Genomic DNA, 15390 nt, shown 5'->3' with positions numbered 1-15390 from the left:
GGACAATTATGGAAACCTAAAGTAAAATCAATGTAATACTTTCTACAAGATGACTCAAGGCCGACGTGGGCCCAGACCAATTTGGAAACAAATAGTAGTTTAAAATTTTGTTAATAAAGATAGTATAAATAGTTAAATCACCTAAAAATAATGAGAGATAATTCTAAGACATTGGTCCCACCCCTTCCATCGTTAACCTATTTTAGCATATTTCTATAGGTCTTTTCCATTATTAGACCATTGTATTCCAGAGAGAGAGAGAGATCCAAATTCCATTTATTTGTTTCATATCTAGAAATGGCAATGGATCAGGTTCAGGGTTGTGGAACCTGAGTCCTCAAAATTTTTAGATTAACATTTTTTTAAAATAGATTTACTTAAAACAAGGGAAATTTTTAAAATGTAAAATATTTTAAATATTGTTTGATATATCTATACTACTATAGAAAGTACGAATAGGGTCTAAGATTTCTGGATTTTTTGGACTAAAATACCCCTTTTTTGAAATAGGGTCCCTATCTATTATGAGGGTATAAATGTAATTTGAATACTATTATAGTATTATTAATTGCATTCAATTCTCTCTCATTAAATTCTATTTAAGGTATTAATTCTCATTCACTCTCATTTAGCCATACATTTAAGGCATTTTTGTTTCTTTTAATTACTAAGTTCCACCAATTAAACTCATATGTAAATAATTCTAATAATATAAAAATTTGTACTTTTGAAATTGATTTAGAAAAGCAGTATTTTTATGTGGTGGTATGAAATTAAACAATGCAAACCCATGTTGCATTGTTGCACAATTAAATAATAAAAATTAAAACTTGATAAAATGCAAACAATATAGAAGTTAAAGACAATTTTGGGAATATCTTTAACATCATATATTCATCATATTAGACAAGAATAAGTATGATAAATAAGAAATACTTTAATTAATGATGGAAATAGAATATAAAATTTAAAACCAAATGGAAATAAAATTACTTTCCTATTCTCTCTCACTAAGTCTCATATCTAAGGTATATATTTGAGATACATTTTTCTCATAATTAAATTCTATTAATTAAATCCACAATATTGATTTTAATAATATAAAAATAAAGATTTTGAAAAATAATTTGAGAAAAAAATATTTTCTTCCCTTCTAGTGGTGGGTAAGCAATTCAACCATTTGGGCCAAATGGGTTAACCAATAATGCCATAATCAAATAATAAAAAATCAAAATAAATAATATATAAAAATACAAAAAAAAATATTGTGCATATCTCTAATATTATATATTCATTATAATGAAAAAATTTAAGTATGGAATGTAAGAAATATTTTTATTAACGATGAATAATAAATATTTACAAAAAGATAAAACACAAAAAATGATAAGTATACAATTTTGGGACATTTATAATGTTATATATTCACCATATTACATAAAAAAATTGTTAAAATAAAAATTATTTTTATTTATAATATAAATGGAATACAAAATTAAATAATAATAATAATAATGATGATGGTGATGATAATTGTCATATATATATATATATATATATATATATATATAAAGACACACACTTTCTCCCTTTCACCTCTCACATCTCACCTTTTATCTCACCTCCTAGTCCCTTATTATCTCCTAATGCAATTAATGTGTCAACATAGGCTTTTCAGTTTTAAATGTCGATTTTAATGGAACAATAAAGAACAAAAATTATAAATTAGGATATGAATCTAATATGGGCATTATGGGGTTTATTTCTCAAAAATTTAATGTTGCGGACCAAACATTCGACTTGGATGGTTGAACTACTAACCTAGAAACCAATGGTCAAAGCGGTTCCATTTCTAAGTCGGTTTTTATTTCGTATTTAAATTCTTTTTAATTAGTTAATTGTCAGAAAATTATAATTTGAAACTTAATAACTAAAATTAATAAAAATATTAAATTTTAGCAAGTTTTTATCTAACAACTATTAAAAATTCATAAATGAATAAAAATTCATAGTTCCTAAATTAAAAATTAAAATACACTGGAATTTTGTTTAAAAAATTAAATTAATAGGATAATTAAAATTTATAATAACAAGTAAAATAAATCATTTACATTCCATATAAAAATTAATTAAAATAAAACTAATAATGTCCTAATTAGAAATGTCATAAGACTCCTACTTAGAGATGACCATTTGTAACTTAGCCCAACTCGCTAGACCTATTAGGATGATAGGTTTCCCCATCTCTATTAGATATCCGACTTTCCCAACCCGATGGCGTCAAGGATGAAGATTGTCTTGGTAGGGATGGGGATGGGGACAAGGATTGATAGTGATACCTAATTGGGGACAAGGACGGGGATGGGAATGAATCTATAATTAAAAATCCCTTATTTTAAGTAAATCTATAATTAAAAATTTTAGGGATTTGAGTCCCCGATGAGCAATCCGTCCCTATCAGGGATTAGGAATGGAGGGTCATTCTTATCCCCAGTGGGGATTGAGGTTGAGGACAAGGATTTATTTCAAAGGGTCAAGGTTGGGGACAAAGATTATGGTCCTTGGAACCACCCCATTGCCATTCCTATAGACCTACAATTTCTAGGCTCTAGCAAGTACTTTTTCTTTTTCTTTTTTTTTTTTTTTGAGCTAGGTCTATCTTAGATGTGCACAAAGTCCACACATAATACAGGTAGTGGGGTTGTAAATGGATCAGATTCATATTGGATCTAGCTTCGTCTACATCCGAATTCAATTATGAAATCTCTAGATCCACATCTACATCCAATTATTATGTCAGATTTTGGATCAGATTTAGATTTAATCTGTAACCATCTTATTGTGTTCAAAGTATATATGTATAATAAATTTTTATAAATACAAAGTATTAAATTTATCAATTATAAACTTTATATAAGTATATGCAATATCTATATGTATAGATAATTACACTACACGTATACATAAAACAATTTTTTATTAGACTCAGATTTTAGTTGGATTGGATGGGGTTAAATTGACATATGATCTGATTATTAATCGAATGTAAATTATAACATCCAAATCCAGGATAATCAGATTGGGAGTTAAATCAGGTATTGAACTTTCAAAGTCCATTGACAGCCCAAGTGGGTAGGGCCCAAACTAAGCAACCTCTAATCTTGACTTGAAAGTTATATAGATATATATTTAGATAACAAATTTTATATTAATATATAGATAAAAATCTCAATATGTTTTTAAATAGATTAAAATTAAATTAAAATTTTAATTTGTAAAAAAAATTATAGTTTTATAATTAACACAGGCAGGCATATCCCAATCCTAGGCCTAGACAAATTTTATTACACTTGGGGTGTGGGATGGGCTAGGCTAAGCAATCTCAAAATGTTAATACGATATCAAAATTTGGCTCGAGATCTTTTGTTTATTTATTTTTGCTCATTAGGCTTCACAATGGGGGTAGCCCATACCCCATAGCTCCTTTGGCTCAGTCTAATTACAAATGTCACATTCCTCTCAAGGGTGCAACTTGGGGGTTGGATCAAGTTGATCAGGATCAACTAATGCCAAACTTGAAGTCTTAAATCTCGAGCTTGGGTTTAAATTAATTTAATTATGACTATTACCTAATTTTATATATTTATGAATATTTAAGTAATATTTACAAAAATTTATAACATTTAATCATCAACAAAGTAAAATAAATTAAACAGAACACCAATAGATGATATGGAAAAGTATTTATATTATTCAATAATTTGCAATAATTTATTATTTTTCTCAAAAATTAGTATATAATTAATCCAAATGACCAAATTACTAAATTACTAAACTACTTTTATAAAAGCCACTAAAATAAAGATTAGTTATTTTAAATAACATTGCATTCCTTATAATAGTTACCGTGTTCTATCATTCCACTTTCTCTTGGCAAATCCTATGTATCGCACGAGTCTCTCTAGTGTGTAATAAAACGGGACATGCCATGTCAACATGCATGCCTCACCTTTCAACAAAGTTATTTATCTATTTTCTACTTTCTGCATTTTCTTTTGTTTTAAAAATATAAAAATAATCAATGTTAATTTTGCTTGGACAAAACTAGATCATGTTATCAATAAAGTTGTACAATATTATCAAGGTTAAGTAAGCACAAAATTAAGAGAGAGAGAGAGAGAGAGAGAGAGAGAGAGAGAGAGAGAGTTTGGGTTTTCCAAGACATCTCATCTCAATGTATGTTATTATGCATCTAAGAAAGACATTTAAGAGAGAGATAGAGAGACTTTTGGGTTTTTTGTCAAGGCATCTCATCTCAATGCATGCTATCATACATCTATGAAAGATATTTAAGAGAGAGATAGAGAGAGAGACAGAGAGAGAGATGAGGGAGGGAATAGTAATACAACATAATATAATAAAATACTCATAAATCAAATAGCCTAAGGTCAAGGATAAACAATAAAACATAAAACAACATAAATAAAAGTATTATTCTAAAAAAACAGTACTTTAAAATCCACTAAACTTCTACTTAAAATAATAAGTATAATAAAACTTAGTAAAAATTAAAACCAATTTACCTTATAATAATTAATAAAAAATAAAAAATTAATTTCCTTAATATGTTAATTAAAAATATTTCAAATCCACTTAAAAATCAAACTTAATAAACACTAATAAAATAAGAAACTTAAATATAAAAAAATATTAACTAATAGTTTTAATAACATAGAACCCCTTTTCTAATGTTGTATTATGTTTTGTTTATTCTTTTTATTTTATTAGATATCTTTGTATTAATACATTTTAAATTAATTAATAGTATTATTAAAATTAATATTTTTTATAAGTTGGGACCTTTACTGTGCATAGTCCACATACTACATAAGAGACTCATATAAAACAAAGGACCCATTAAAATGATATAAAAATAAAAATTAATAAAAAATTAAAATCCATTTAGTTTTCGTTTAAAAACACTTGGTTGAACTTGAACCAACTCAGCTCAAATGGGTATATCTTAAGGTTCCTTGCATTTGTTGTGACTCAATTTCAAATTACCCTATAGCATGAGATGAGGCATGTATTTATAACAAGTACAATACTGTGTAGTTACAATGCAAGGGACTAGGGATGCAACTTGGGCAAGTCCAACCCGAGCTTGAACTGACCCAACTTGCTTTTTTGCATGGGTTGGGCTTCCATTTTCGGTCCTTGGGTTGGGCCTAGGACAGAATTCTTTTGATTTTTTATTTTTAAATGTTGGGCTTGGAACTAGCCTTTAGGTAGCTATATCTTGGCTTAAACCCAACTTGAACTTATACTAATCCGAGCCTAGGCCAACTATACAAAAGCAACTTTTAGTGACCTTACTCAATTTTAGTGACCTTACTCAATTTAGTGACCTTACTCAATTTAAACCCAACTTTTAGTGACCTTACTCAATTTAAACCTAATATGCTGATTAATAAAACAATAAAAAAAGAAAATTTTAATTTCAAAATTAAATCTTATAATTTGATATCCGTTTAAATTTTATTTAAAAAATAAAATAATATTATAATTTGTTGATAAAATTAAAACATTAACAAAATTATTAGTTTTAAACCTAATTATTATTAAATTAAAATCCACTAATGCATTTAAAAATAACAAAATTTAATACAATTAGGAATGTCAAAATGCTCTTACTTGGGGTGCAAGTTGCATGGGTTGGATCAGGTTGAGGGTTAACCCAAAGTCTCAAACCTCAAACTTAGGCTTGGCCCAACTCAAGGTTAAGCCTAAGTTTACCAACCCAGCCCCAACCTAAGCTTAAACCCAACATCTCAAGATTAGCTTGTACTTGGGCATGCTTAGCCTTATAATCCAATTTCCAGGTAGAATAGATTGATAATATATATGTAGATATAAATCTCATAATATGTTGGGTGAATGTAGATTAGGTCAGGTGGAGCTTGGGCTACTTGAGACCTCAATCCAAGCTTAACCTAAGTTTAGGTTAGGTCTGAGTTTTTTGGTCAAAGCCCAAACTAAAGTTTGAAAACTCAAGCCCAACCAGTGCTAAAGCTTTGATTGAGCCAGAACAAACTTGGGCTTGGCCCACCCAAGTTGCACCCCTAACTCCTTTTGCTCAAATTCTTTTAATAAAGCCCATGCCTCGCACAGTCCCGACTGGTAATACAAATAGTTCATCCATCAAGAAAAAGTTTAGGTGTCTATTAAAATTTTCTATAAACCCATATTTGCCCTTCTCTTCTCTCATACCTCTAGGGTGCAAATGGATCGGATCATGATCCGATCCAAAGTCCAATCCTATTTTGTTGGATTTGGATATAGGATCAGATAATATGATCCGATTAAAAATCGGATCGGATTCATATCACCCCTATCCAATCCAAAAGGTATATTGCATTTTTGTAAATTTTTAATAAAAAACATGTATATATATACATATATATGATGAAAATAGTTGAAAAATGTACTTATATTTTTTGTTTTTCTTTATTCAAACTGCCATATTTTTCTTTTAATAATTTATTAACTTTTTAAAAATTAAATTGGATGGGATCATATTCGGATATCCAACATTTTTGTTGGATTCAAATTCGAATAAATATTTATGAGATTCAATCAGATCTTTGGATCAAATTTACGATTTATCAAATCGAATTTCAATATACCCTGATTCGTATCCAATCTGATCCGTTTGCATCCTTATTATACCTCTCCCAACTGAACAAACCAGCAGTAGCACAACTCCCCGTTCCTTCTCTTTCTCTTTCTCTCCATCTTTTTCTTTTTCTCCTCCTCCTTCCAGTGTCACCTCCACTGAAATTTCTCGGAATCCACCACTATTTCCGCTCTCTTCATCATCATCGTCATTATCATCATGTTCTCTTTGGATCAAAATATGAAAGAAGCTCCAATGATAACAGTCAGAAGTTACACTCTGTATTCTGGATTTTCATGAAGCCAAGACCATCATTGTCACAAACCTCACGTTTATATTAGACAGCTCAGCTGTTGAAATATGGACTAAACTGTTCAAACTGCCTCATTATTCACTCTATCCTCGATTGCATGTTTAGAATGGATGCATTTATCCATTGTTTCTGAAGGCCTGAGGAAAAAATAAATAATAATGTTGAATACAGAAATGAAAGAGGGTTCTTATTGAATTCAAAAGAAATCGGTGGAGGAATACGACACAGTGGTTGATGTTCAATATTGTTTGTGGGTATCTCTCATTTCCCATCACGCTAAAGATTGAATCATAAGCCCTTTTGGAAGGGATTCCTCGGATACGATCCTTGTGAAGACATTGATAAGGGGGTATTCGACAACACGGTTTTGTTTTTGAAAATGAAAATACTACGGGGTGTTCAATTTTAGATTTTGAGAGGGGAAAATGGGAAAGTTGATCAATTAGATTTTAATTCTTATTTATCAAGAAATTCATGCTGTTTTTTCAGATTTATGTAGAGATTAGGGAAAGTTTATTTTCATGAATAAGTGATACCCATCTCTAAGGGTGGGCATTATTTGGTTAAAACTGAAAAACTGAACAAAAAAAATTCAATTTTGGTTTTTTTGGTTCAGTTAATTCGATTTGGTTTTTTCGGTTTTTAAATATTTTGGTTTTGGTTTCGGTTTTTAGAATTAGATATTCGGTTAACTGAAAAAACCGTTGATTTGGTCAACAAACCACTGACCGGGCAGTCGAACCATTCAAACCATTGACCCGGACAACAGTTTTTGGCCTTTTTTTTGTTAGAATGGGCCATTTGTTCAGTTCAAATGGATGAACCACTCGACCTAAGAACCAGACCCCTAAACGGTTCATTGTCCAGTTCAGTTTTAAAAACCTTGGGTAAATAACTTCCCCACCTAGGGGAAAAGTCACTAACACTTGAGTTGGACAACAATGCCCCTTTTAATAATAATGAATTTTTATGGTTAAAATGGTTATTAACTTATTAACTTGGGAAATAAAAGAACATGGGTGAGTTACTTACCCGGGTAAGTCTTTCTTAGGAAACACCTATCTGGGTAAGTAACTTACCAAAAAGAAAACAAGGCCTACATGTCAACAAATCAAAAATACAATCAACCATGTTGCGAACAAACCACATTTTTACATCATTTATAGAGTTCTTACAAGGTTTCTCTCCCAGCACTCTCAGGATAAGTTTCTATTTTCATTAGTAATTTGGTCTGGGATATCTTTTTCATTTTTTGACTGTTACTGCTGATTGTACTCTCATGGATTGTATCTGGGCATTCTTAATGAAATTAGCCATTGCCTTAAGGCATTAAAAAGAAAGAAAAAAAAAAAAGCTATGGGCAATGGTAGGTTTCCAGTAAAAACTAAATTGATTAAACATTAAGCTTGTATGTGGTACCACTGATGTTTCTATTTTAAATATTTTGGATTGATCAATACAAATTGATGAGAGGTGTGATGTTGCATCATATATGAGAGTCACTAGGCCCCTATACATGCATTTTTAAGATTTAATATGCACCTTTCAACTATAAGCACCCTTAAATAACAGTTGTATGCCAAAATTTGTATTGATCAACCCGAGATTATGACTAAGTAAAAACAGCAATGGTAAGGTATGCAAGGTGCCAATCTGTTGGTTGGTAAGGTCCCCTACTGGTTGTAGCGGGGACTTGGAATCCAATCCTACCTACACTTGAGTTGGGGAGAGTGTAGGTAGTATAGTCCCTTGGCAAAAATGAAACAAAAAATAAAATAAAATAGAAACAACAATGAATCAATGATATCAAACACAACCTAAGAATATAATAAAATAAACAAACAAAAAGTAAGACATTCCAACCTAATCAACTTGAACTAACGATCCCATGATTCATTACTTATGTAAAAAATATTAAATATGAAATTATTATTGGTGTTATATTATAATATTTATATATAAATAAAAAAGTGTAAGCATACATACATAATTATGTAAAAATAACATCTACATAAATGGTCACCCTAGACTTCTCTCCCCATTTGTCTTTCCGTCTTTTTCCTTCTTCCCCTTTATCTTTCTCTCTGTTTATCTGTTGATTTGATTTGGGATTTTTTTTGTTTCCTCCAGGTTTTGGGGCTGCCTTATAATGAGGTCTTCAGACTTCAATGGGAGTTTTTATTAATTTATTCGATTTTGTTCTAATATTTTCTATTTCATCTTTTCCCTTTATCACATAATGTCTAAATTAAAGGCCTTATTTTTTTTCTTTTTTAATTCCTTTTGAACTCATTGAGATACTGATTCTATAGTTGTTCATTTTAAATGGAGGGTGGTGCTATCTTAAGGAGAAAGAAATTGCTGCTGTGCTTTTCATGGAGTCTAAAAAAGAGGTATAATTAAATATTAAATTTCCATTTTACTTTACATCTGGGTATGACTGAAAAATTCTATTGTACACATTGTGGCTCATCAAATTCTATTAAAAATTAGAACCAGATGACTTCTTATCCATTATTAATGGATTGGCTAGAGAAGCTTCAAATAGATAAGACCAGAAACCGTGCAAAAATGTTTAGGTATTAAAACATAATCTGTATCCCTTTCAGTTGTTCTAATGTCATAATTTCTTTGGCAATTTTGTAGTTTATTTTAACTGAAATCTGTAGTTCAAGACTTCTATAGTGATTCACCAATTTAAGTGGAAAAATGAGGATTTCATGTTACAAAATAAATATTGCATGATCCATAAGTAAAATGGATACAAGATTAGGGTACTTAACCAAGTATATCCCAAGTGAAAATACCAATAAACCCTTATTTATGGGCAAATGTCCAATACAAGTGGCTGTTCATTAAGGGTATTTATAAAAAAGGGGCATAATCAAATCATTCCCCACAAGAACAAAAAAGGAGAAAAAAAAAGAAAGAAAATGAAAGAGAAATGATTTAATCAAGGCAGGACACTGGTGGTTCTACTGGAGCTTTGGCGGTTCCATGTGCATTCAGGCAATAGGAGGTGGCATTCTTCCCTGGCACCAGAGTTGTTAGTTGAATGTTCTCCAAGAGAATATCTGTGCAGGCAACTGTTTGACTACAGGCAAGACTGATGGCATCTTCTCTGGTAGAGGTCCCATGTATGTTGATGAAGGAAACATTGCTTACTTTCACAGCTGATGTCTTCATAATTGATCCAAAATCAGAGAAAATCTTATCAGCAATTCACAGCAATTGTATATAATCGATTAGTCAATTTTCCTACATGAATGAAATCAACTTTTTTTTCTAGACTTCATCCTCATTTTGTTTAGGGGTTGGACAGGCAATGGCCTCAGGAGCTGCCCAGTCTCTCACCTATGCTAGGGGTGCAAATTGGGTGGGCTCAATCTGAGCCTAGACTGACTAGGTCCACAATTTTACACAGGTTGGGTCTGGGTTTTTGGTCATTGGGCTGGATCTGGGCCAGGATTAGCTCTTAGTAGTCTAAACCTGGCCCAAAATTATCCCACCCAAACCTGCCCAATATTCATACAAATATATGTATAGACATACATGAATATAAACATATATACAATTATGTCAAATTTTAGTGCAGGCAGATTGATCAACCCAAGTCCAGCCGAGTGCATCAAATTTCAGAACAGGCTTGACCACGGGCTCGGGTTGGGTAGAGATCATAGGCCCAATTCTTAGGGTTGGGCTTAAACCCAGCCCAGCCCGCCCACCACCCCTCTCTCTGAGGAAGAAGAAGAAGAAAGAAAGAAAGAAAGAAAGAAAGAAATTGGTATTATGGTAAGAGACTCTAACCTCATTTTTGCAGTGGTTGCCACCACAGTAGTACTGGTCAATAACTATAGGGTGATCGACATTGTTTACGTTGATATTCTGGAACTTGATCCCTCGAGCATAACCAGATCCTCCCTACAGAACTCGGAAAACCAAGTAAGAAATGGAGAAATTTTCAGTTTCTTCTACATTTGTTGTATGAACAATTTTCCAACCAGTTTTTCTCACATTAATGAAAATCTGTAGAATCGGTTTCTTTTACCTGCCATGTCTTTATCCTAACTCCATTCATTGATCCCTTGAAGTTGCAGTTTGAGACCACTACTTGTTCCACTGAATCTTCTTCCCCAGAATCTCCCAGGCTTCCAACGCTATGAATTACAGTGGAGATATAAACTATTAGTCCTTCACTGTTTGATATGATTCTGAGAATCTCCACAACAAATCTCTCCATTTTCTCATATTTTCAGTTAAAATACCTTATACCATGGCCAGGCCCACATTTAACTCCATTAATGTAGATATTCGAGCTTCCTGTTTCAATCGAAATGCAGTCGTCTCCTGAAACAAAAGAACCATGAGAACATATTACAAAATAGATAAACTCTTATCTGGTAATGACAAATTGAAAGAAAAAAATATAAACAGAAATACCTGTCTGTATGATTGAGTTCATGACCTCAACATATTGGCAGCCAGCAATGTGTATACCATCTGTGTTTGGGCTATCTTTAGGTGCTGTTGCTGTTATTTGAGAAATCTGAACATTAACACAGTGGTTAAAGACCACATGCATCCTTGGGCTGTCAACAAAATTCAACCCCTTCAACTGGGAATTATTGCAAGATCTGACTTCAAGGGCAGCCTGCATTAAACCATAAATTAAGGGAGAAAATCTTTGAAATAAACAGTTACAGATTTAAAAAAAAAAAAAGAAAATGAAGAAGAATTGGCACTTACATCTGGTGTTGATGAACATTTCTGCAATAAGAAATAGAACAAATATTGAGTATATAATAGTGAAGCAGTATAAGAAACTGTCAAGCTTTGATCATATATCTTAACAATGAGACTGAGAAATTTACATCACTTCTGCAGTTCCACCAGTAGGAACCTTGCCCATTAATCTCACCCGACCCACTAATAACAAGGCCATTAATTGAATCAAACAAAATCCAATGCCCTTTGTCAGCATCTTTATTCCATGCTGAAGCATCAACTGGTGCAACTATATTTCCTGATATCTGCATTTTAAGCTTTTAAATTAGAACTGCATATATAAAAGTAGTTAGGATAAACTGCTTCAGTAGAGGGAAAGAGTGTGAGATAACTATTATGTTGGTTATATATTAATTTGAGTACCTGAACTTGAACATTGGTGGAGTTGCAGGGTCCTTTAAATGTAACAGGATTCAACAAGAAGGTTTTTGGTGGGATATCTAAGACTGAAGGTCCTGGTGCTGCACAGACCATGGACCATGCCTTCAAGAATGCCTTCAAGGTAAAAAACAGAAAAGCAAGTATTATCTTTTCAATATTTAACTTTGCCAAGTTCAAGAAAAATCAAATGGGTTCTATTTTGCAGTTATAACAAGTAGAGAGAGAGAGAAAGAGAGAGAGAACTTGTGAATCATCTGTCTTGCCATCTCCAACTGCACCAGAGTCAATGACATTGAAAAGATAGGGGGAAGGTTCATTTAACATAACCCGTTGCAAGCGAGCCAATCCAAATAAAGAGAAGCATAATAACACAAGCGGAATGATGAAAAAACCCTGCATAGAAGAAGAAAAAGAACCCAAGAAAACCCACTGTTATACCTTCACCAATAGAAGAAATGCTAGCATCTAAAGCTAGCGTCTCTTTTCTTATTAATGATGATAACCCAATTAAGCTTATCACCATATAATGGCATTAAGCAGAGTGTACAGATGAACTGCTAGAATGTGAGTTTGTGTCCTCACCTTGGCATCCATGACTGCAAGAAAAGTCTGTCTGTGAGATGAATAAACCATCCGTTGCAAGCTTCATACTTATATAAGCAAGGATTGCTATGCAAAATGGAAAAGAAAATCTTTTAGATTGTGGTAACAGTTTATTTAGTTGACAAATAAGGTGACCAAATTTGTTCCTAGCATATTTGGATTCCCCTTAAAATGTAAGACTCTGAAAGGTCTCGAGACTGCTAAAGATGAATGAAATGGGTTCAGATGTTTATTCTCTGTGGATCCTACGGTGGATCAGGGGCTCATTTCTTGCCATGTGTCTAAACCTCGGTCTGGACCCACAACTGAATGGCTCTCATTTCCCGTCTAAGAGAACCTTTCATGTCCGACAATTATGGGTCCCAAAATTTTGGTAGTATATTTCCTTCTCTTTTCTCTAGATTCTCTGAATTGTCTTAATAATTTGTTTTCGAGTAGCATTTAGTTAAGATTGTTAAGTCTTAAGTGATAATTAATATTTATGGGAACAATATCCCTGGTATCCACTCAAAATTCAATTCTTAATTAACTCCTCAGAGAGAAAGAGAAAGAGAAATTTAATTTTTTAAGCCTAGAAACTTGAAAGACCCATTATATATATATTGATTTCCTTGGATATTCGATTAGGAGTATTTTTAAGAAATCTAAGCAAGAAATTTATTGATAGTGTATTTATAAGGTATGCTGGAAAAAGAGAATTGTACGCTTTGACGTCGCTTGCTTCCAATGATTCAAAAATGCATCGAGTATCAAGTAGGGACTACACTTACAAGTTCGGTTGGGCCAATCCGAACTTGAACTCAACCCAACCAGAAAATAAATAGGAACAAGTGGTTAGGTTGAATTAGGGTTAGGGTCGGAAAATACCAACCACTTGACTGAACTGATATATACTTAACGGGTGAAGTCAAAAACTCAAATCAATAGAAATGGCAATGGGGAAGGGATCATATTCCCCATTCCTGACCCCGATCCCTATCAAGGATAAAAATTGTTCTCCATGACTCCCAACGGGGATGGGTTTCCTATAGGGACTCAAATCTCTGAAATTTTTAGTTGATAGTATTTTATGAAAAATAAATTTATTTAAAATAAATAAAAATTTTAAAATAAAATAAATATATTTTGATATATATAAATAATAGAAATAATATCATATATATGGTAATATATATTTAATATATCCGCCAAAACGACCTCGGGTAAAGGAGGCAATTTACATCATCGAGGATGATGTGCGTGGGGTTCAGTATCCGCATGACGATGCCCTCGTAGTCAACCTAGTGATCAACGACTTCAAGGTAAAACGAGTTCTAGTAGATTCCGAGAGCTCGGCAAACATCTTGTCCTCAGAGGCATTTAACAAGTTACAGTTGGAGCAGAAGGACCTGAAGCTAGTAGACACACCTCTAGTCAGATTCAATGGTGATGTGGTGAGGCCCCTCAGCTGAGTTACAGTTCCAGTTGCAGTAGGAGCATGACCCAACTTGGTGCGCTTTGAGGACACATTCTTGGTGGTCGCGACTCCGTCCCCCTACAATGCCATCCTAGGTTGGCCCATCTTGCATGCCCAACGTGCAGTGGTGTCGACCTACTACTTATCCATAAAGTTCCCAATGAGCTATGGAGTAGGGATAGTACGAGGTGACTAGCTTGAGTCACGCAATTGCTACATAGCCGCACTAAAGGGCAAGGCAAAGTTGGCGGACGACGTCGAACTAGAGCCACCCCCCGAGCACAACGAGGAGCGAGCTGCCCCGATGGAGGAGATAGTCCAAGTCTTTGTCTCTGATGCCGAGCCGATGAAGACCCTCCAGATCGGTGCTCTGCTAAGCGAACCACTTCGGTCACAGCTAGTAAGCTTCTTACTCAGCAATTTAGATATTTTTGCCTAGTCCACGGCAGAAATGCTCGGCATTGACCCTAGTATTATAACTCATAAACTTAATGTGGATCCCTTAGTCAGGCCAATTAGACAAAGAAAACGAAACCTCACCCTAGAGCGACGGAGGGTAGTTGATGAGGAGGACGGGAAGCTCTTCACAGCAGACTTCGTTAAAGAGGTCTAGTACCCGAGCTGGATGGCCAACCTAGTACTCATGAAGAAAGCCAACGGAAAGTGACGCATGTGCATTGACTACATAGACCTCAACAGAGCCTACCCAAAGGACTACTTCCCCCTTCCCAGAATAGATCGCCTAGTAGACACGACCTCAGGGCACGAGTTGCTAAGTTTCATGGGTGCCTACTCTAGCTACAACCAGATTAGGATGGACCTAGCCAACCAAGACAAAACTACTTTTGTAACTGAACTAGGCCTATACTGTTATAAAATAATGCCCTTCGAATTGAAAAATGTTAGAGCAACCTTCTAGTGGCTTGTAAACAAAGTTTGTGAACCCTTGATTGGAAATAAAGTTGAATGTTATGTAGACGACATGGTCGTGAAGACCCAGTTTTCAAATTCTTTACTTGATGATTTAAACTCTATTTTTCAAATTCTAAGAAAGTTTAACATGAAGCTCAACCCAAACAAATGTGCCTTTGGGGTCACGTCGAGCAAATTCCTTGGCTATATAGTGAACCGACGTGGCATCGAGGCAAATCTAAATAAAATAAAGGCTATACTAGA

The 15390-nt window shown here is 33.3% G+C and overlaps 1 protein-coding gene across 1 annotated transcript; it reads right to left on the bottom strand.

Moving 5' to 3' along the window:
- Window positions 1-9938: 9938 nt before the first annotated feature.
- On the bottom strand, window positions 9939-12749 carry LOC148871502 (putative polygalacturonase At3g15720). The gene is made up of 10 exons (XM_088970034.1): window positions 12738-12749; window positions 12399-12548; window positions 12138-12269; window positions 11861-12019; window positions 11736-11756; window positions 11430-11640; window positions 11255-11336; window positions 11038-11146; window positions 10797-10910; window positions 9939-10169 (listed from the first exon to the last, which is right to left on the bottom strand). Exons 1-10 carry the CDS (start codon window positions 12747-12749, stop codon window positions 9939-9941), a joined length of 1221 nt encoding a protein of 406 aa, XP_088826160.1.
- Window positions 12750-15390: the final 2641 nt, after the last annotated feature.

The sequence above is a fragment of the Nelumbo lutea genome, chromosome 2 (assembly GCF_056320005.1).
Source record: "Nelumbo lutea isolate HS-2025 chromosome 2, American lotus-T2T, whole genome shotgun sequence".
Lineage (NCBI taxonomy): Eukaryota > Viridiplantae > Streptophyta > Magnoliopsida > Proteales > Nelumbonaceae > Nelumbo > Nelumbo lutea.
This window is presented reverse-complemented; position numbering and strand designations above follow the sequence as displayed.